At 34.0% G+C, this 22,973-nt stretch overlaps 3 protein-coding genes across 7 annotated transcripts in view; 1 reads left to right on the top strand and 2 right to left on the bottom strand.

The window, feature by feature from the left end:
• LOC114931983 (uncharacterized) overlaps positions 1–22,973 on the top strand; it is a 114,642-nt gene that overhangs the window by 64,314 nt on the left and 27,355 nt on the right. The window contains exons 1-6 of one of the 5 annotated variants that reach the window (XM_085483270.1): positions 13,391–13,774; positions 14,207–14,700; positions 15,116–15,360; positions 16,030–16,591; positions 17,196–17,427; positions 18,192–18,514. In XM_085483270.1, the coding sequence (XP_085339396.1) occupies positions 14,209–14,700; positions 15,116–15,360; positions 16,030–16,591; positions 17,196–17,427; positions 18,192–18,361 (1,701 nt within the window). In that variant the 5' untranslated portion in view covers positions 13,391–13,774; positions 14,207–14,208 and the 3' untranslated portion in view covers positions 18,362–18,514. Of the gene's footprint in view, positions 1–13,390; positions 13,775–14,206; positions 14,701–15,115; positions 15,361–16,029; positions 16,592–17,195; positions 17,428–18,191; positions 18,626–22,973 lie in introns of those variants that run through there. The other 4 variants (XM_085483275.1, XM_085483272.1, XM_085483267.1 and 1 more) reach the window with 4 other exon arrangements.
• LOC114931985 (uncharacterized) lies at positions 6,637–9,255 on the bottom strand. Its single transcript, XM_029304148.1, has 4 exons — positions 8,183–9,255; positions 7,593–7,706; positions 7,339–7,524; positions 6,637–6,866 (listed from the first exon to the last, which is right to left on the bottom strand). The coding sequence occupies exons 1-4, from the start codon at positions 9,061–9,063 to the stop codon at positions 6,776–6,778; spliced, it is 1,272 nt and encodes a 423-aa protein (XP_029159981.1). The 5' UTR covers positions 9,064–9,255; the 3' UTR covers positions 6,637–6,775.
• LOC114932054 (uncharacterized) overlaps positions 20,980–22,973 on the bottom strand; it is a 34,848-nt gene continuing 32,854 nt past the window's right edge. The window contains 1 exon segment of the mRNA XM_085483314.1: positions 20,980–22,973. Within this exon segment, the coding sequence (XP_085339440.1) occupies positions 21,432–22,973 (1,542 nt within the window). The 3' untranslated portion in view covers positions 20,980–21,431.

Raw genomic sequence — 22,973 nt, 5'->3', positions numbered from 1 at the left:
ATAACCGCAACAAAAAAATTTAGAATTAGTTATTGAATTTCTTATCTAATTCTTTAGTTTTGTTATAACTATAATATGTATAAATAATTTTATAAAATTTGGGAAAGTTATGGGACACAGAGGCAATATTACTGAAATGTCAAGAACAGTTGTCTACAAAATTCAATACAGCTGAAAATTACAAATTTTAATTTGAATAAATTTTAGTTTTAAAATTTTAGTCATTTAAAAACTCGCACAAGGTTTCCGTAATGCGTATCCTTCGTTTTGGATTTCCATAAATTTCAATTCATCAATGTTTCCAAAATATATAATAGTCGCACAAAAATTATAAAAAAAATAAAGCTTTTTTCAAGATTAATTTAACAAAATACAATATAACGAAAAAATATGAGACTTTCTCTCTAACTATTTTCAAATTTTTTAATAATGCAAATATAGTAAAAATCGCAAAAATCTATAATTATAATAAAAATTTACATAAGTATAACATTTATAATTATTATTTTAAAATAATATTTGACTAATAATAATAATTTTATACTAATAACAAACATTTTCTCTAATAATTGTATAATACATTTACATACAAAGATACAATTTTTTGATAAAAATAAGAAAATATATTTTGCGTGCGCTTTAAAAAATAAAAATGCATTAATATAAAATTGAAAAACTAATAAACACGTCTCAATAGAAATGAAATTTAGATTCTTTAAAATTCCGCTAATTGTAAGAATGGAATTCCGTTAGAAATAAAATTTAGCAGCTTCAAAGACGTTGTTACTTTCAGTTAATTATTTCCTGGATAATCAAAATCTGTGATTAAAATAACGGACATTCTCTCTAAGTCGTATCTTACAGATGTTCAGTTCTGTTAGTTCTGCATGCTCTCGCGTCCTCGAGGTATCACGTCGTGTTCGCATTTAGCGAGATAATTCGACATTACGATCACGTTGCCATTATCTACATACGTGTCCTAATGCACGATGCACACGAAGGCCTCGTTCGCGACATTTTCCAATATCGTTTGGCAAAATCTCCGAACATACTCGTTTTCCTTGACACATCTCAAAGGCGAATCCACGCATTATTCTGTCGCGGACATCCTACGTACACCTACGTATCGTGTATTATTAGCAATTTCTGATGACCGTCATCGATTGCACACATTAATGATACGAGAGAAATATTTTTATTTTATATCTGATGAATAAATTATATAATTCTAAATTCTAATTTTTAAATCTGAAAAAACTATTAATGACAAGAGAAAAATATCTTTATTTTTAATTAATATATATATATATATATATATATATATATATATATATATATGTATATATTAATAATTTTATTAATAATTTAATTTTTTATATTAATATCCTATATATTAATAATTTTTTTATCAAATATAAATTAAAAAGATTTCTCTGCTATAATTAATAATTTTTTTTTAGATTTAGAATTTTTTTATCAAATATAAAATGAAGATATTTTTCTTCTGTCATTAATTATATTTTTTTATATTTAAGAAATTAGAATTTTTTTCTCAAATATAAATTAAAAATATTTCTCTGCTATAATTAATACTTTTTTTAGATTTAGAATTTTTTTATCAAATATAAAAATATTTCTCTCAAATATAAATTTTAATTATAGCAGAGAAATATTTTAAATTTATATTTGATAAAAAAATTCTAATATCTCTTAAATTTAGGAAAAATCCGGCTTTTAATGGATAGAAAGATATTTCCTTTTCGCGCGTGAAAATCGAATCAGTCGTCATATAGTTTATGGGAAGAACTGAAGTGGTTCTAAATCGAGAATCATCGATTCTTGTGCACGATTCAAATCAGCTCGCCATCCGCATATATTACGATATGCGCTTTCACAGCCGCATTACTTCCGCCGTGGAGAAACTTTTGCGATATTGAAAGAGCTCTGTGCAAAACTTGCGTTTAGAGCCATTGTCTTCTTCGATTATGCATTTAACGCAACGAGAAAGACGGAAACTGTTTAACGACGGACGACATTTTTTATACGGTGTGGTATTTATTATTATATAATATTTAATTATCTATTCGCAGCAATGTCGCAGAGTAAACGGGTTTAAGTGTACGAAACCGTGAAAGCTGAATATGATAATGTGACAGAAAATGTATACAATAATATCGGATAATGTTTTGTTAGTATTTAGTACTTTGCAGAAGTGAAAGGAGACTAATATTATTTAATGTTAGAAGTCGAAAAATTTTAAAGCTATTTTTCAAGCAATAAATATAAGTTTTATTTTACATATATTTAATCGTGAATAGATTTTACATCAGCAGAAATTTACTTTAATACAATTAGAATTAAATTATAATAATTTAATTAAAATTGAAATTAAATTATTAATAATTTAATTAAAATTTAATTAAATAAACAAGTCTCAATTACTTTATTTATTACATTTTTTATTAATTCAATTAAATTTTCCGATTTATTAAATTTTGTTTAATACAGTTTTTTATCAATTATAAATTAAAAATATTGCTCTGCTATAATTAATAATTTTTTTTTAGATTCAAAATTTTTTATCAAATATAAAATAAAGATATTTTTCTCTTGTCATTTTTATTTGTTTTTTTAGATTTAAGAAATTAGAATTTTTTCCTTCTATTTTTACTTTATTTATCACATTTTTTATTAATTCAATTAAATTTTCCGATTTATTAAATTTTCTTTAATCAATTATTTTATTAAATATAAATTAAAAATATTGCTCTGCTATAATTAATAATTTTTTTTAGATTCAAAATTTTGTTTATCAAATATAAAATAAAGATATTTTTCCCCTGTCATTAATTTTTTTCAGAGATTTAAGAAATTAGAATTTTTTCTCAAATATAAATTAAAAATATTTCTATAATTAAAAATTGTTCTCTAAAGATATAAAATCAGAAGTCTTTAACAGAGAAAATCGCTCTTTTAGCTGACCTTCCGGAACACTTAATAAACGGAAATGCGCTTGCACATACATTAAGCATGACAAATCGTTGTCGTGTAATTACCATCGTCGCAGCGAGATGACACAATTATTCTCGTCGACTGTATGATTTAATTGTTCAGCGCAATCTCTCTCCACGGAGAGAAATGCGTCGCGTTGTCTCAGATTCACGGATAGAAAATAGCGTGACATTGTCGCGCTAGACAAATCGTCGAGAGAAAATATATTGTGGCGCGTTTCTTAGGACACATTTCAAGTTTTAATATTCCGATCCATCTTACTCGGAACTATTGCGATATATTACACATTTTTTCGCCGCGAGATACATCTCGAAGGAGCCTCTCTAATTGTTTTTAAGCGAATTTTAACAGAGATTGGATAAGTATTTAGATCGTGAGAAGGAACGGTGAAAGTTTTTTTTCTACATGTACGATACTCGAAAGGAGGCTCGTTGACGTAGAAGATGCAGGGGAAAACCATATCTGTTTATCTGCTTATTTATTTTCCGGAACGCGGAGTTTCCGTCTCTCCATTGTGCCTTACGAAGGCCCCTCCTTTTGGCATTTTCTCGCAAATGTAAAAAGTATCGAAGAAGACATCGTGAAATAATTCATCGTAAGAACTCGCGCTCTTTCGAGCGTTTTACAAGCGATCTCCTTGCTCAACTATGCTTGAAACTATGTTTGACAACTCGCGAAGCGCTCAAAAGTATCAAGAATCAGCGTAAAAAAGGTGACTCGACTTTCGAGTATCTCGGAAAGAACGAGACTCGATTTCCCCTGGAATGTGTTAATTGTCCTTGAAATTCTCAGCTCTGTTTGGCGATAATTTAACGCCCGCAAAAAAAATGTTATCGAATTTCGCCAAACGAAGACGTTTTACTCCCGGCATTTCGATTTTTTGATGAAAAATATGTAGACGAGACTGACTTATGATAAATGTGACACAATGAATTGTTGTGTTATCCAAGATTGGCACACGGAATCAAATATATTATAGATTCAAATTGAGTCATCAAATTAATTTTATTACTTTCAAGTCAGCGGAGACCAAATTTAAACAGTTACTATTGTACAAAAGTTTGTTAGTATATATAAAAAAATAAAATTTTATTAATATAAATATTTAGAATAATAGAATATATTAATATAAATTAATATAAATATAATATTGATCTAAATAATATAAATATTTTATATTAATATAAATATATTAATACAAAAAAATAGGATTTATTTTTAGCTTGAAAGAAAGAGAGACAATATTATAAAAAAAACGTACTGTAATAAAAAATATGATCTAAATAATGATCTAAATAATATAAATATTTTATATTAATATAAATATATTAATACAAAAAAATAGGATTTATTTTTAGCTTGAAAGAAAGAGAGACAATATTATAAAAAAAAACTTACTGTAATAAAAAATAATATACTTGATTATAGATATGTAAATATTTTTTTACTTATTATTCGTTTCTCAAATCTGGAAAAATTTATTTAACGAACGAGTTGAATAAATTTCTATAAATAATGCAATAAGAAGTGCAAAAAAGAAATGTTTCTGCAGCCGCATGGAAGATGCAAAAGGTATCTCTTTATGGTAAGTTGAGATTTCTGAGTATGATATTCTCACGATATTCAGAGAGGACGTCATTAATTGATTTGACCGGACCGACTGGTTATCAACGCGACTCTTTCTTGCATTCCTGAAGTGAAAATGGTGAGGCGGCGGTTCGTCACGACCCGAAATCCAACTCCGGCATTCGTCTTTATTACGCTTGTTTCTCCCAATTGTCAATTATCTTTTTATCGGTCAACTATTACACAAGCGAATATTTTAACCGCATTTTCGCCGCAAATGATGACATCGACTCGAAACAATACTTTGTTGTTGACGTTTTCAATCACGTCGTTATAGTAGATACTGCATTTACAAAGTAGTATAAGTCATCGATTATATACAGTACACATTCTGAAGAACGAAAAATCAAATAATAAAATGATGATTGTGTGTGAAATAAAAAAACACAATTTCAAATATGTATTTTCGTGACAGTTTGTTCATGAAATGCAAGGTGTTTTTGTTAATTATAATTCAATGCTGCAATATATAATTTTGCGCATTTTGTATCATAAATTAAATTTTATATTACACTTATGTCACATGCTATATTGTTTAATAATAATAATAATTAAATAAGTGGCGTGATTATTAATAATTAAGGGAGTATAATAATTCTATAGTCTTCTATTTCTGTCATAATATTTTCTTGTGAATAGATTCTTTAATCAATTCGATGTTATTTTTTCCTGAATAAAAATGTCAGAAGGAATTATCATATTTATTACAGTTTCTAATTATTAGTATATTATAAAAAAATAAACAAAATTGAAATATTTTATTATAAAATAATACTTGTTCTATTTTTGCTAATAAAATTAGATGCACAAAAATCCTACAGAGTACAACATACATTTAATAAAATTGTACTAAAAAATATGATTTTGTTTTACTTTTATTTCTAAAACTTATTTTAACAGAAAGTTCTTATTTGCTCTTTTTCGTTGCCACTTATATTTAGATTTTCATTTAGAAAAAATAAATTCTGAATTAATTAAAAAAAAAAAGCGAGAGAGGAATTGTAATTTTTACTAAATAATTTTAAATGAATCATTTATTTGAAACTAATATTTATTTGACATATAAAAAATATTTCTGTGACATAAGAAAATCCTATTCAAAACAAATAAATATTTATCTGTTTCAAATAAATTTAATAAATGATTCATTTGGCAGTATTGAACTAAATATTAATTTATTCATTTTTGTTCAGTGCGTGAAAAGAATGGCAGGCGCGAAAATATTACATACCCAGCCATTACATATTACATTTAGTCATCGTTACATATTACCTGCTACATTTAGCATCCGTAACACACTTAGCCCCAACTCAAATTATCCATTTTACCTCGCCGGCACCTTGTTAATTAAAAATTGCGGTGCGCCTCATCGCCTCGGTTTGACCGCGTGTAATTATTGGCGGCGCGTGTGCGATAATTGGTCAGCTGCTCGTCCGAGAGTCCGTCGTGTGCATCCATAAATTGTCCGACTGCTCGCCGTAGTATAGTAGAATATAACGCCGACCTACTTATAAACTTGACTACTTTCACTTGCGAGGACGAGGTCGAGGCGCGGATGCACGGACGGAACGAATTTCCGAATAACTCCCACTCTCCTTCCTTCGGCATTTCATTCTTCAAAAAATCCACTTTTCGTCCTCATTTTTCTTATTTTTCATATACGTCAACTTTCGCGTTGGTTGCTCGTGCATAAATAATGAAGCTTTGAATCGTCGCGATATACGCGTATAATGTCAAAAATCATATTGTTCTCCATTCGACAGCGTATTGTATTTAGATTGGATTATATTTATTGAGGCTCGCTAAATTACAATACTAAGATATTCAATTTCTCTAATATAATTTTTTGAATGAAAATCTAACGTACAACTATATATTGTATATATATAAAATTATGTATATATAATTTTTAATATATCTTGATATATTTCTTAACTACTTAATTATTTAGTTATAATTGATGTTATTACTACGATCATTATACATATGATGATTAACGTAATGTTTTTTGCACTCGCTATTTTATGCATAAAGTCGAGAATTTGCATAAGTGTGAATATTAACGCCATAAATCAACGAGCGTGAAAGAGATCGCGTGTGACCGTAAGTTGTTCTTCAGGCTGCCTATAGACGGTCATTAACAATCGATGATCATACAATCCTTCTTTCTCACAGCGTTAAAAATCTCCCGAAGACCATTTCTTTTTGCGATGTCATCCGCGGTTCCGCTAAAAATCGAAGAGACATATTATTTTCATAATTATATTTTTATATAATTCTGTATAATTATATTTTTATATATTTTTTTAAAATAAAAATTAAAAGGAGTGAAGTGTAATAATTCCATAGTTTTCCATTTCTGTCATATTTTCTGGTGAATAAATTCTTCAATCAATTCGATGTTATTTTTTCCTCAATAAAAATGTCAGAAAAAAATTATCATATTTATTACAATTTCTAATTATTAGTATTATACAAAAAAAAATAAACAAAATTGAAATATAGTATTGTAATATTGATATGTAGTATTTTAATTTATATTAAATAAACATTTTAACATATAGATCCTGTCTCTGAGGCTTTTTATTCTCTTTTATTTTATATTTTTAAATTAATTATATTTTTATGTAACTTTATATAATTAATATTTTTTACAATTTATTATTGATCAGCGATAGAAGACCGAAGCGCGTGAATTACCTGGTAGCCAAGTTCCACAGAATATTTTGAAGAATATTAGACTGCGGTTCACTACCAGCCAAAATTAATTCGCAGATCGATCGATCTTCGCAGACAGTCGTCGATTGTTCATTGGACAAACGTGCTCGCTTGTGTTCAATAGGCAGATCGGCGACCCTCAGCTTCGAGAGGATGATGCTCGGTTGGCTAGAACGAAATTTGTTCCGGATTAAAAAATATAAACAAATAAATAGACGCGAGAAGAAACGACTCACGTTGTTGCCGTGTTGTTGTTGTTGATCCGCACAACTTTGGGTGTCAGCGCCAACAGCAGACCCAGAGGCAGAAAAGTACCGATCAGATGGATGATCTTCTTCCAAGGAGACAGACTGCGAATGATATATTTAAAATTTCAATCTTAAGTAGAAGCCATTAGATATATAAATATGTTGCTCAATCAATTTTCTAAAATATTTTATTAATATATATTTATTTATATATTTATTAATATATATATATATATATATATATATATAACATATTTAATAAATAATATATTAATATATGTAGTAATATTTTAATATATATTATTTATTAATATATATATATATACATATATATATATATATATATATATATATAGTATATTCAATAAATAATATATTAATATATGTAGTAATATTTTAATATATATTATTTATTAATATATATATATATATATATATGTATTTAATAAATAATATATATTAATATATTATGATATGTGTTAATATATTATATATTAATATATCAATATATAATAATATATTAATATATATTATTTATTAATATATATTTATTAATATAATTTTAATGAAAAACTCACCTTCTTACTTGCGGATAAGTCATGGTCGAGTGTGGTTCTTCCAAGTATTGCATATCGCGATACTCGTCGCTGGGTTGATAAAACGTGTACGGGAATTTGCGCTTCCTCGTGTAAGTGGACTGCTCGACAACCAGGACGCCATTGCTCCCGGGTTTTTTAATCATCTCGAGCGCGGTCTCCTGTATCGGCTGATGAGCGTTCTGACTTTGACTGGCGTAATAATTGATGACGTACGGAGGAGGTCTCGTGAGGTCGAAGTAAGCCCCGGTCGTGCGCTGATCCGTCATCATTTTGCCGAAGACGGTAGACGCGTCCTGCGGCTTTTGATAAAACGTCTGATCGAGAAACACGTGTCCGATGGTGGCCTGTTCAAGCGGCGACTCCGAAACGACCTCCGTAGCCGCTTGCTGATCGTTAAAGGAATGTTGCTGGACACCCGGGACCACCTGATCGTCGTCTTGAAACTTAATTCTGGATCTTGTACCTTCCTCCAGAAGACCGACGACGTCCTGGGACCGATCGTGTTGCTCGTCAACGTGAACGTTGCTCTCGAATCTGACGTGTTGCACGTTGTTAAAGGGATTCTTCCGGCTCTTGGACTGCTCGATCTCGCCCAAGTGTATACTGGGTCTGAAGACACCGGAAGTGTTTCGTGGTAGAGCTCCAATGACGATCGGCGATGTTGATTTCTGACTGTTATCAACTATAGGTGCAGCTATCGTCGTTTCCTGACTGGAATATCGATCCCTTAAGGAGGCTTCCTTGAAGGACACATTTTCGCATGTCACTTCAGATACCTCGGCGGTCCTCGCGCATGCAAACACGATCAGCAGAAGATGATGCGGGAGCAAGTGACGTTCGGAGGTCTTACGCAACCGCATGTTTGGTCGATTAAGTCTACGGTCGGTGCAAATGGAGTGACGATGACGAGAGAGTATCGAAGACAGCTGTTTCCATTGCGAGGAACCCGCAACTGAGGGATTCAGCGCGACATACTGTGACTTTAACTCGCAAGAAGGCAAGAGTTACCTTAATGCGGGCGCTAAAAAGCGTGAACGTGGGAACAGTGCGCCTTAATCATTGTCCATACACCAATTGTCGTCGACGAAGTAAATTTTGCGATGCTTAGTTCCAGCAGATTTCTTGGTACACGGTGCATCGTGTCGTAAATGCACCGCGCCTTGATGACGAGATGGATGCTCTTAAACAAGTTTTATGTTAAATTAATTGCTAATTATTAATTAAACAGAAAGAGAGAATTTTTTTTATTTATTTAACAATATTTATATTAATATTATTTATATACAGAAAAAGTGAAAAATTTTATTAAAATTAAACGATGCGTGAAATCAAACAACTCGTAAATAAATAATTATAGATATTATCTAAATTAAATAATTATAATATTTAGCTGAATTATTTGTAGAAAAATTGAACTTTCCCGAGATATAAATACATATATATGCTACATTTTTATTTTACGATTTTATAAAAGAAGATCGCAAATTAAATGAAAGCAAGTGAAACGTTTAATGGATTGCTAAATTGCGTAATTAAGATAGACGACATTCCTTGCTCCAGAGATACTCGGAGTACAAGTGTAATGAGCGGAAGGGGTGAAAAGACTTTCTAAGCCAAGTTTTATCGCCGAGCGGTGAGAGTCTGACCCTGTTTCACGGCGAGGTCACTTTAATATGTTTCTATATATATATATATATATATATATATATATATATATGTACGCGATATTAGAATTTATTTCACAGAGAAAGAGATTATTTCGTTATAATCCATATGCATTTTTTATACTTGCCTCGGATTTATATAAAAATATAATTTCGATCTTAAACGATCAATTATTGACGATTTGCTGGTTGAAAAATAAAATCAAATAAAAAGAAGAAAATTAAAAAAAAGTAAAATAAAAGTAATAACAATAATAATCTGCCATAGTTGAGAATTTGATTAAATGTGATGTTTGTATATCAATTAATTTAGGATTGATCTCGTCTGCGAATTATAAGTCTGCTTCTCTCGAAACTTTCTGTCTTATCGCGCGCGGATTCTCAGCATCTAGGCTAGATTTCATCTAGGTACCCTTTTCATCCCTTCCACTTCTTCCCATATCGTTCTCGCCATCGCAACTCTCCCTCTGGTATGACCGACAATGAAAGTAGATGTTTGCCGCACGAGCCATTCTTCCTTTTTTCCACCTTTTTCCCGTCGTCATAGTCGTTTTCGCGGTTAGCTACTTCCAAGCCGACCTAATTCCGGTTTTGAGTAGGCCACGCTAACCACGTCGTAACTGGAAGTAAGAAAAATCCATTGCTCGCCTCTGCAATTCCGAAAATGCGTCATCTTCGCTTTACGATAAAAGAATCTCACGTGATTATTCTCTGTAACATAAACAAAATTATTATTATTTTCGAGCGACTATTAAATAAAGGCACGAGTTTTATCAGCTGTCAGAAATTAAAAAAATATATATTTTGTTGCAATAAGTCACTGAAAATCGTTTAATATGCGCAAATATATATTAGATCGATAAAACAAACGTCAAGAGATAAATGATGAAAATCGTTCGTTTACGTGATTATTCTCTGTAACATAAACAAAATTATTATTATTTTCGAGCGACTATTAAATAAAGGCACGAGTTTTATCAGCTGTCAAATATTTAAAAAATATATATTTTGTTGCAATAACTCACTGAAATGCAAATAGATCGATAAAACGTCAAGAGAGAAATGATGGAAATCGTTAATTTCGTTTTAATTTTAATTTTAATTTTGCTGTTGTTGATTTTCTTCTGGAATGATAAGAGATCGATAATGCATTGAGAGAATTGAAAGAAACCGGCCGATGGAGAGGAGAAATGAAATCGTCTGTTTCTGGGTCGGCGCTGGGCAAAAAATCTTAGATCGGTGAAAATCCGGCGAAGAAGAATCGGAAGCTGCTCGTAAAACGGAAACTGTTAGGAGGAATTTCACTCGCGCGACGAGCAAGAATCATCGTAAAACGAGAAAGGTTTCTGGGGCGCGCGAAAGCGCAAAAATCGCTAAACGACCGATTCTACGAAACGTTTGTTTGTTTGCCCGATACCCGATCCTGTACGCATCTGCATCTAGCAAGAAGGCCAAATCGACAATTTGTCCAAGCATGAAAATCAACGGCGGCCTTCTTTGTCCTTTACGATGCCAAGCGATGTCCTTAATTGTGCGGCCATTCGACCAGAAACTCCATTTCCTTGAAAATTCTTACACCCCATCGCATTTAATTCGCATATAATAATTCAAAATTATTTATATATTTTATAATTAATATTTAATTTATGTATTAAATAATTTATATATATGATATAGAAGACAAATAAATAATATATTAAATAACTATAATGATCTAGTCGTTCTAATTATGATAATAAATTGATGCGCATTATCTCTTGAAAGATGTTATTGCGTTAGAATTAATAATTAATAGCAATATAATCAGAAAGTTCATATATTCTCCGTAAGAAACGAATTTTTAATTAATATATGCGTAATATATTACCTCAACTCTCAAATATATGTGGTGGCTAATTGTGGGAAAAATACACATACAATTTAATTCAAGACATAAAAAAAATAATTATTAAATTATTACAATTAGTAAAAAATCAATAATATTATTAATATTATGAATCTTTTATTAATTAATTATTAATTGATATGTTGTTTTATCATAAAACAATTATAATTATTTTTTTAAGTGTATTTTTAGTAATTATTAATATTATTCTTAATAATTAATTAATTTTATTATAATAAATAGAAAAAAGTGAGATGAAAAAAATGTGAAAGAAGCTAAAAAGAGAGAAGAGAAGAAACTAAATTTGTTCCAATAATGAAAAAAAAAATGATTGAATTTCGCTTGCACCAACTGCTGTAAGGCCGCGCCTAGAGGAGGCCGCGGCCAGAAGAGAGAGCACTGTGCTCGGTCGCCATGTTTAAACGGTGAAAGTAGCATTTTGACAAAACGTAAAATCCGCGTGAAAATGACACTGTCACCCATCCGCGCGGAGCGAGCCGAACCGTGATGGGCGGATGTTGTGTCGTCACCCGGGCTGATTGTCACGAGCGCGATTGTAATTAGCGCGTGACGAGCGGTCTGGGTCTGTTTCTTATCACTCCTTCCGTCGGACATTCAGACGGGAGAGGACGGCCGGTCAATGGGCGATCGACACTTGATTCCCCCTCTGTCAATTACGACTCCATTATGTACCTTATTTATCCTCCCGTTCGCGCCTACCGAGATGGCATAAATAATTCCCGATGATGAGTGGCGATCAAAGAGCGAAGAACGGCTGAAAACATTGTTTCGTCTCGTTCGAATGCATCCGAACCAGCTGGATTTTTGCGATGTTGTAAGTGGGCCTGATTAGAGTTGCCGATAAATGAGAAAGCGCATTGTAAATAACTTGTCGAGGTGATTGTTTTCAAGGGGAGTTGTTTATAATAGTAATACAAGGTGTTGATTCTATTACGATAGGAGAAAACGCGGGAATGACTGAGGAGATTTTATATGTGACCGGAATAAATTTGCTACTTGAATTCGAAGTCAGATTTAGATATGAAGCATTCAATGTATAGTGCTTTTAATTATTTTTATATATTATTTAGAAAGTATTATTGTTACGAGTGCAATGTTAGATTTAGCTGAAAGGGGTTCTGGAAAAATGATTGCAAAGATATAAGACTCTGAGAGATAAAAATGTGATATCACAATATTTCAAAGGCAATTGAAGCTCGGGTGAGAAGGATTTTTCTTCTCCATCATTTTATTCCAGTCATTCAAACCTCTGCTTACTTCCGCAGAAATTGATAGAAGCAAAATAGATCTTAAAGTAAATAAACAAATGATTGGGCAAAAATAAACTTGGAGTCCACTTGATATCTGCGCGAAGGCTTAGAGAATAGCAAACACTTTAGAAACCGCTACGTTGGTACCGTATAACATCCAACAGTACCTCGCGCAAAAATCCAGGCATCATTCACTTGTTGACCAGCGATGGGCTCATCGATCATCGATCTAGCGACTGACCTCGCCTTCTATTGTGTCCATTGTATTCCGAGAACGTTATCCAAGAGGAAAGACAGACAGACGGACTTTGTGGGGAACCGCGTGCTGAAGCGAAAGAGAGAGAGAAAACCCAGATTGAGACGGAGAAAGAGCTCTCTGCAGGTGAGAAGGAGAGACAATGCGACGCCCGTTCTCCAAGTTGGGACCAAGTCGAGAAGCAAGGAACAGTGCACCGCGAGGATCGGAGGAAGATGCAAAATGGACCAAGCACCGGCCAAGTGGGGATCTGGATTAAAAGCAAACGAGGGCAACGTCTCGGCAACAGAGCCATCTCGGACCTTGAGGAGTCGAGGCCGCGCTTGTGCTCGAACAACACTTCCGTCCGCATTTCGTCACGTTCCTGTCATCGTCTATTGTTGTTGTTGTTGTTGTTGTCGTCGGCGCGGTGTTGCTTCCCATAACGGGTCCTCAGCCGCCGCGGGCCTCGTTGTTCATGTAATTAAAGACGACTCGGACGACTAATATCACACGGTCAGTGCGACGCTTATCGCGAATCGCAGGGTAGAATTCAGTAGACGATGTGCTGAGAATTTACGGAGTGAATGCCAGTGATTTTCGACGAGTTGCAATTTTCCAACCATTTGCTTAGGAGTCCAGCTCGACTGAATCATTGTGATTTCGTCCCACTATTCATTTCATTTTGTCTCATAGCCCCCTGATTTTTTTATAACAATTGTGCTTTCGTTCCCCTGTTAATTTCTTCATTTTGTCCCTAATTATTCGAAACGAGATCTATTTTTAATTTTTGTCATTTTTCCCTCCAAAAAAATTACTTTATTATATCGTGAGTTAAATTTTAGAGAAAAAAATGATCGGGATAGTGACCTGATAGAAACGAAGACTTTGTTTAATATAAAATCCTGTATAATGTGCGAAATAAAGGGAAAAATCTTCGTGTTTCAGAGATGACGCCGAGAAGAGCGCTTTATCTGCTTCTGACGATCTTGACGTTAGAGGGATCGCAATGCAACACGAGGTACTTCGTAAAAATGAGGACGAACGCGTCCGAACTGTTCAAAACGAAGGCCGACAATTTGCGGATACTCCAGGATCCGATAGCGATCACCCCGAATTCTCTGTACGACGATAACGCGAGAAACGAGGGCGAAATCGAGGATGAGAGGATAACCAAAGAAATATCGAACGTTCAGTACACTCGGAGAAACTCCTTCGTCGAGACGTCGACTTTCAATCCGGACGTGCTCAACAAGTTTCTCGAGGAATACGCGAACAAGATAAAGAGCACCACCGAGAAGAGCTTCAAGTATCCCTTCAGAATCGTGAAACCACCTGCGGAGCCGCTCGTCCTTGAAGTCGACGACGACACCGAAGCCACGACAATTCGCAAACAGGATGGAAAGTTCGATCAGAATGTTACTTTGGCAGAAAATGATAAGGTAAGGAAAAAATTAAAATAAATATAAATCCAATATAATGATATAATTCCAAGTTAAAATGCTTAATATCTTTTTTTATGAATGCTTGAATATAAAAAAATAAATAAAAAGAATAGTACGTTTTTTGAAGAATATATATTACGTGAAAATAATAAAAAATAATACATGATTAATAAATCTACAACAAATGTAAAATACATTAAATAAAAAATATAAAAAAATTAAATAAAAAGAACAGTACATTCGAATGCAAATATAATAATATTCTAGTTCAAAAGTTCCATTATAAATTACGTTCTTTTTAGAAGAATGTATATTAACTGAAAATAATAAAATATAAAATATAAATGTTCTTTATGTAATTTATCATTGCGTAATAAAAAAATACGTTAACGAATTTTCGGTCGTCTCTTAGCTAAGCGAGTCGCTGAACGACACCTTGAAGAGGAACAAATATTACGGTACAAATACTTACGAGGACAGGAACGGCTGGGTGACGTTAGAAGCAATTCCGTGGTCTAAGAGCAAAATTTCCAAGTGGCAGGCCAATCCTAGCACGCAACGACCTTGGCCGGAGATAAAGCCGTGGGATAAACCGAGCATGAAACCATGGGCCAGCGACTATACCATCAGACCCACTTATGAAAACAACAAACCGTGGTAAGTATCGCAACCGACAATTTTCCTTTCACTATGCGATGCTATATACGAATTCGAAAATAGGCTTCGTGCTCATTACGACGCAGAGAGATATTTGCTATTAGCGTCCAATTGAAACTTTCTTTCTCGCAGATTTCAGTTCAGCGCTATCTTATTTAATATGCACAGTCCACATAAATCAAAACATTTTTCTTCGCATTTTATTTCTGCGTTCAATCTTCATTTACGCAGACATTTTTTGCATAAAATAATTTCTTGAATAAATAATCAAAAATAATATTAATAATAATTTTGTATTTTTTCCCATATAAAAAATAATATTTAAAGACAAGAAAGTACATGTCACATTTTTTTCTACCACCGAATAGTATATTGTGTATCAAGTGCGGAAAGTTGCCATCTTGCCGCGGCACGGTGGGGGAATAGCCGTGTTCAATACATTGCCTACGGCTTCAGCCGTATACAATGACTTTTAACGCGGCTGAGCCGTAGATAATGGCTTTGAACACGGCTTATTCACTCACCGCGTCGCTGCTAGATGGCGGCGGGGGAAATCGGCCACTTCCCGCACAGAAAACATGCACTGAAAGTGCCACTTTGCCTGCACGTGTAATACAAAATATTTTTCGGCAAAGAATCAATTTCTAGTTAAGCTGGTCGAATCCTTAGGTACGACAAGCCGAAACCGAATTGGTCGGATAACAACGAGAAGCCGTATCAGAAACCGATTTCCCGTCCCTCTTACAACTCCGACGACAACACCGCGCAAAAGTGGCCGTACTGGAACAAGTACGAGGCCCATCGTCCGAACAGCGACATCATCACGGACGACAAACCGGCCAACTTCCCCAACACTTGGTCCAGGCCTCAGACTCAGACGTCTCCCTATCACTTTATCGACAAATACGCGGATAAGGATCAGTCGGGAGATGGAAGCAATTGGCACGATTACCCGTCCAAGTACGAGCAAGACCTACCCACCCTGATCACGGAGCGGCCGAACTTCTCGCATTATCAGTACGTGAACAATCATCCGCCGAATCATCCGGCGAGCGGCGACGGTCAGTGGATCCTCCTGTCGACGAATCGCGGATACTCCAAGTCGAGACAGAGGTCCATCAAGATCGACACGGTCAACGTTCCGGAGACGTTCAGGACTAATGTAACCAACCGCGGAAATGCGAACAGACAGAGCAGGCCCTCGCTACCCGTCATTACATCCAAGCGCCAGGTTAATTTAGAATGAAACCTTCTCTCTTTCTGTCTCACATCTGGTTTTCATCCAAATGCTTCAGCCGCGATCAGGATTTATCGACATAATTTTGATATTGTGATGATTAATTGTTATAATATCCAGGGTTTGCTGGTATCTAAATAAAATTATGTAGATGATCATCTAGATGAAACTTTGGCGTCATCTTAACTTTGTATAGATAACAAAAATATGTATTATCTATATCAGTATCTTGGATTTAAAAAAAATATTATTTTCACTAAATTACTAAATTAAAAATACTTAAATAGTAGAATTTCAGTAGTAAGCGATAAAAGTTTATAAATTAAAATATGAATACATATATATTTTTATATTTTATAATTTACATTTTTTGTATAACTGTGTTTACATAAGAGTCTTCAAAATTATTATCAAGAAAATTATCTTAGATGAATCGCCATATAATTTCATCTTTTATCTAGATATACCATATTTAGCACAAAATCTAAGATAAATTTACATATCTTTATCTAGCTGATTTTAAAATCATCTGAGCACAACGCTGATAATTCAATGAAAATATTATTGATAGCCGCTTTATGAAAAATGGTTTACCTAGGTCAGGTTGACGGTGTTGCCGTCGATCAACGGCACGAACACGACGACGTCTCACGGAGGTCTTCTGGAGGTCGAGAAGACGTTCATGAGCGTCGATCAGAGCCGCAAGGAGTACGAGATGCAGAGGCTGACGACCGAAGCGAATATCCAGAATACCACGAACAAAAGACCGATCAGGCACACTTTGAGCGGAAACCCGTCGAGTTCGGCGGTTCTGGCAGCAGTCGGAGCAGGTAAACAAGCTGTAAACAAATATCAAATATGTACACTGGAACACATATTCATCTTTTAAGTTGACGTATAAATTTAATAGCAGTGCATTGCAATTGGCGAATAGTATAAGAGGAAATTTGCAAACATAAATATTATAATTGATAAATATTAATTTAATGATAGAAAAATTAGTAATTTAAAATAAACTCCGCTTCCTTAACCTTGTACATTTTTTACGAGCTATAGATTTATAAGGTAAAATGTCGTCGAATTGTATATTATATTTATTACGTCAACTAATCTCACAGTAAAAATGAACTTTGTTTAAATTTACATAATATACGTGTTTTGATTTTAAATCTTAAGATCTTAATATACAGAATGTTCCAAATCTTTTGTAACATTTAATGAAATTACTTAGAGACAAAAATATTAATACAAAAATATGAAGACTATAATAGCTTCAATGAAAAAAAATTATTGAATTCAAATAAATATTTATTTCAATATAAATCATTTATTTGAAGCTAAAAATATTGATTTGACAAAGAAAATCCTTTTTAAAACAGAAAAGTATTTATTAATTTAATAATTTTTTTCAGTGTTTGAAATGATTCATATTTAAAACTGAGCAATCAAAATTCGCTAAATCGCGCAATAATATAAGATGCCCTCAAATATCTTATTTATCTGACTAAATCTGCCATTAATTAGTATTACCAAAGATCTGGGACACTCTGCCTATTTGTTAATTTAATTATCATACCTATGTATGCAATAACAGGTATGTTGCCGGCGACAATGGCAATGATGATACCGATGATGCTGGGTCGTCGAAAAAGAGATTTGAGTCTGACAGATCACGGCTTGAACAAGTCCTACGATCTCCAAATGAATCTGCATGAGCACGCGAGGGAATATAACACCCAACAAAGGAGACCGATAGGACTGTAGAAATTAAGGTAGAGCAGAACCACTCGTTCAGCATTTAAAAAAATACTTATTGACGGCAACGCAGAAAAATGGAGAATGAAACGCGCGATATATGCAAATGACTTGGATGTTTCAAACTCGGGACAAAACATTGAGAATTGAAAAACAATCACGGTAGGTACTATTGAATAATTCGCTTATAAATCTATTTTTACTCAAAATTTAAATGAAAATATAATTTCGATTTGTGCACATCAGATTTTAAACTGATATAAATACAATATATTAGCGTCTGTAAAAATCATTATGTATTCATATATATATATTTATATATAAATTTTATATATATATATTTATTTATATTATATATATAATATATAATATATAATATATAATATAATATTATATATTATAATATAATAATATATAATATAATATATTATATATTATATAATATATTATATATTATATAATATATTATATAATATAATATATTTAATATATTATATAATATAATATATTTAATATATTATATAATATATATGTATATAAAGTGCCTTTTACAGATTATTTCTTGAAACATATATTAATCAACTAGGCTATAGATGTCATAATACTGAGAATGAATAATCGATATATTTCCGTCCGTACTTATATAGGCAAGCATATACCAGTACGATCGATTTAGTAGAAATAATAGTGAATCTAGAGGAAAAAATCGCAAAGAATCAATTTCCGCAGGTTGTTTTGTTAATCGCGTGTTTTGCTACTCCGCTCTAAATTACCAATTTAATTTTAATTGCCGTACTTGACAGAGTGGTTGAATTGTAAAAACAAGAAGCGAAAACATAATTCATTTCGACTTTTATCGCTATTCATGAATATTTATAATCCGTATTTTAAGCTTGAGGAAAAACATCGCGGCATCTCATTTACCAATTAATTACATCAATTTAATTGCGCGTAAGTTGTCAAATTGGTATTCATTGAAGATTGTCGAGAAACTTTGCGAATCGTTTTCTCGTTGATACGATTTGCAATAACTTGCAGCAGCAATAAATTTTAATTCTTTCGCACGTTTGTGTGTGACGTAATATAGAGAGAAACAAGAGCGTTTAAAATCTCCAATATTTATTTACATAACTCATATCAGGGTATTACATGAAGAGTTTACTTATTTATTTATTCATTTATATTCGTTTCAGTTATTTATTTATTTATATAGCGTATAAGTTGCCCAATAAAATCGGCTCGTCCATATTTTTCCTTACTTTTTTCTCGCTCTCCGGCGAGATGAGACGAGAAAGAGAGCAGCACTCAAACCAAACAAATTATGTAGAAACAGAGTAAACGATTTTCAATAAAAATTTCATCGCGATTTTCTGGAAGAGAGAACTTTATCGAAACCCCTCACCAAACCTCTACTTTCAACTCTGAAAAAGTACTATTCTTAAAACGCGGCTACGTCAGGATCCGAAAACCGACATTAAAGCTCGACGTTCATTAATCAAACGTATTTGAAAGCGAATTATCGTCGATTATCGATCTTCTCGCGTGTCGTCCATCGAAGAGGATCCTGGCGAAAGACTCGATACTTCGAAGAGGAAGACGCCACGCGTTCACCGATGTATATATATTATATATAACAGTAGTTTGTGTTTCTCTTCATCGTTTTAGCTTTCTAAGTGAAAGGACGATCGTTTATCGGCGATGCAAACAGACAAAAATGATGATCGTCCGTGAAATCGCGTCTCGAATCGACCGTGAAGAGATGTCCCGGGAAGATGATGATGCGCTGCTTCTCCTCGCGTTTGCCGGCTCTTCTACCGTTAAAGAGACTCTTCGGGATCGCGGCTGATCCCGAAGATGACGTTCCCGAGCAAACGCGAACGAAATATTACGCACTGTTCAACAAAAAATCATTTGTTTTTGAAACGAGACTAGTCATTTTTTTGGATGCTGAATACAAATTCGGTTTTCAAATTGCTATATCACATCATAATTTTAAGAAATTTTTTAATTGTGCGAAAAAGAGCCATTTTCACGAATTTTGTTTAAATTATACACTGAAAAAAATTGTAAAATTAATAAATATTTATTTCAATACCGCCTAATGAAACATTTATTTGAAATAAATATATATTTTTCTATTTTGAAAAGGATTTCCTTATGTCAAATAAATATTTCTTCACATAAAATCAACATTATTAATTTCAAATAAATGATTTATTAAGCAGTATTGAAATAAATATTTATTTGAATTCAATATATTTTTTTCACTGTACAATGTATGTGCTGGAGAAGTTATTGTAATAAAAATAAAATATGTTGTAAGTAGGACTTTTAACTCAGAGAAAAAATTAAAAAGAAATTTTTGATGTCAATTATAGTTAATAAGATAACCATGATTAAATATAAGCTGTGTCGCGAAAGTTAGCTGTGACTTTACAATTAGATCATTAATGATTTACTAAATCTTTAAGGATTTTTTAATCATTGAATACGAATTCAATGTCAAAATTGTCAAATTCAAAATGATACTCAATATATGAGGAATGTCAAAATTTAAATAATATATTTTTATATAAATCCGTCATATTGAGTTCATCATTTTGAATTTGACAATTTTGACATTTGTGTATTCAGTGATCTAAAAAATCTTTAAAATTAAATAAACATAATTGAAATTTATTTGATAAATCGTCAATGACAGCTAACTTCCTATTTAACAATGAATATCTTATTGACATAAAACATTTCTTTTGAGGGTTGAAAGTCTTAACAATATACTTTATTTTGATTGCCATAAAACTTCTCCATAGCATCACGTCACATATATAGCTATAATATAACAAAGTTCGTGAAAGAAGCCTCTTTTTGCAACTTTAATTTAAAATTTCTCAAAATTATGATGCAATAATTTGGAAATCAGATTCATATTCAACATCCAAAAAAATATAAGGAACGACTAATCTCATTCCAGTGAATTTTCTTCGTTGAACAATGTTAGATATAAACGATATCGCGCAAGAGACAAAACTTTGATCGCCAGTGAATTGATCTCCGCTCTTCGGGTTCGTCCTCATCATCCTCATTCCTCTCCGTTGATCCTCTTCTGCACGTGACCCAGATATCGCGCGAATCCTTCGCTGGCGTGTTTAAGGATCGTCAGGCCCAACCTGAACTTGATCTCGGCCACTTTCTTCACGAAGTCGAAGAGACTGAAGCCTTCCGCGGGCTTCTTCGTGGTCGAGTCATCGAACCATTCGACAGTCGTCGCTTTCGTGTCCTTGGGATTCGACGTCGTACTCACTGGAGGAGTCTCTCCATCAGAAGAGCTCTTCTCCGTGGTTAAATCCTCCTTAGTTCCCTCGACTGTTTTGGGAGTGGAAGTTTCCGGAATTTTCGTCGTGTCTTCCACACTTTTCACGGTGGTAGGAGTCTTCGTGACGGATTCCTTCTTCTGCTTCTTCCTCTGCCCCTCGAAATCCACCTCGTTCTCCTCACTGGTGGTCTTTCGTTGATCCCCACCAGGAAGAGCCGAGTCGATGATATCCAGAATCTCGTTGCTCAGGTCCTCCTCCTTCTCTGCCTCCTCCCGCTCCTCCTCCAGCTCGTGCTTCGACGGTATAACCTGTATTACCGACTCCCTCTTCGACCTTGAACGTTGATCTCCGCTGGTAACGGCGCGTTTTACCTTGAGGGAGCGCGGCCCGTGCTCGACCGCCACCGCGGTCGGCGTGATTTCAATCTCCTCGTATCCTCCGTCGTCCGATCGGACGGTCGACACCTCCGTAAGGTGAGCGCCGTAATTGTGCAGGTCCGCCGAATTGGGCGGGAAATTCAAACCTTGCGCGATGTCCCTCTCGAACTGCGTCTGTCCGATCTCGGTCGATACGTAATTGACGTTTTTGCTGTCGATCGGCAACGCGGCCGCTTTCACGGGCTCGAAGGGGTATTCCTTGGGTACGTTGCCGACCACGAACTGCCGATCCGCCGATCCGGAGGCTTCCGCGACCAGGTCCTGCTTGCGCTCGTAGTAAACCGGGGTGGTTGGAGCCTCGGCGTACCTGAAGTCCGTATTTCGATACTTGACTCCCGCCTGGGTGTTCTCCACCGTTCTGTGAACCGGCGACGTGGCGATGGACGGGTATCTCGCGTCGGTCCTCTTCGTCGTCTGCGAGGTGTCGTAAGCGCCGTCGTAGTGCTGGTAATGATAATAATTGCTGTTGACTCCTGGGTACTTGTTCTCGTGGTTCGTCATACCCTGAAATACCTTGGACAACACCTCTTCCTCGCTTTGTCCGTAATTACCGCCGTATTCTTCCGGATTGTACTTGTAATTCGGCTCCACCTCGTAGTTCCTTCGCGCGATGGTCCCGCCGAAGGGATACAGGAAGTACGAGGCTAAACCGAGACCCAGACCTACCAGAGACATCACTCCGAAGCTGGGCATCACCTCGCGACTGAGGAAGTTGTAGATTTGAGTGCTGATGGCTTTCTGCGGTTGCTTCTTCTTGTTCTTCGCGATCTTTGTGTCAGGCGCGATCTTGGACTCCTGGATCGCGTTGTCCAGGATGGTGGGGTCGGTGACACCCTCGCTGGTCTCCATCAAGGTAGAGATGACGGTTGC

The sequence above is a fragment of the Nylanderia fulva genome, unplaced genomic scaffold (genome assembly GCF_048542155.1).
Source record: "Nylanderia fulva isolate GAGA-0341 unplaced genomic scaffold, ASM4854215v1 Scaffold10, whole genome shotgun sequence".
NCBI lineage: Eukaryota > Metazoa > Arthropoda > Insecta > Hymenoptera > Formicidae > Nylanderia > Nylanderia fulva.
This window is presented reverse-complemented; position numbering and strand designations above follow the sequence as displayed.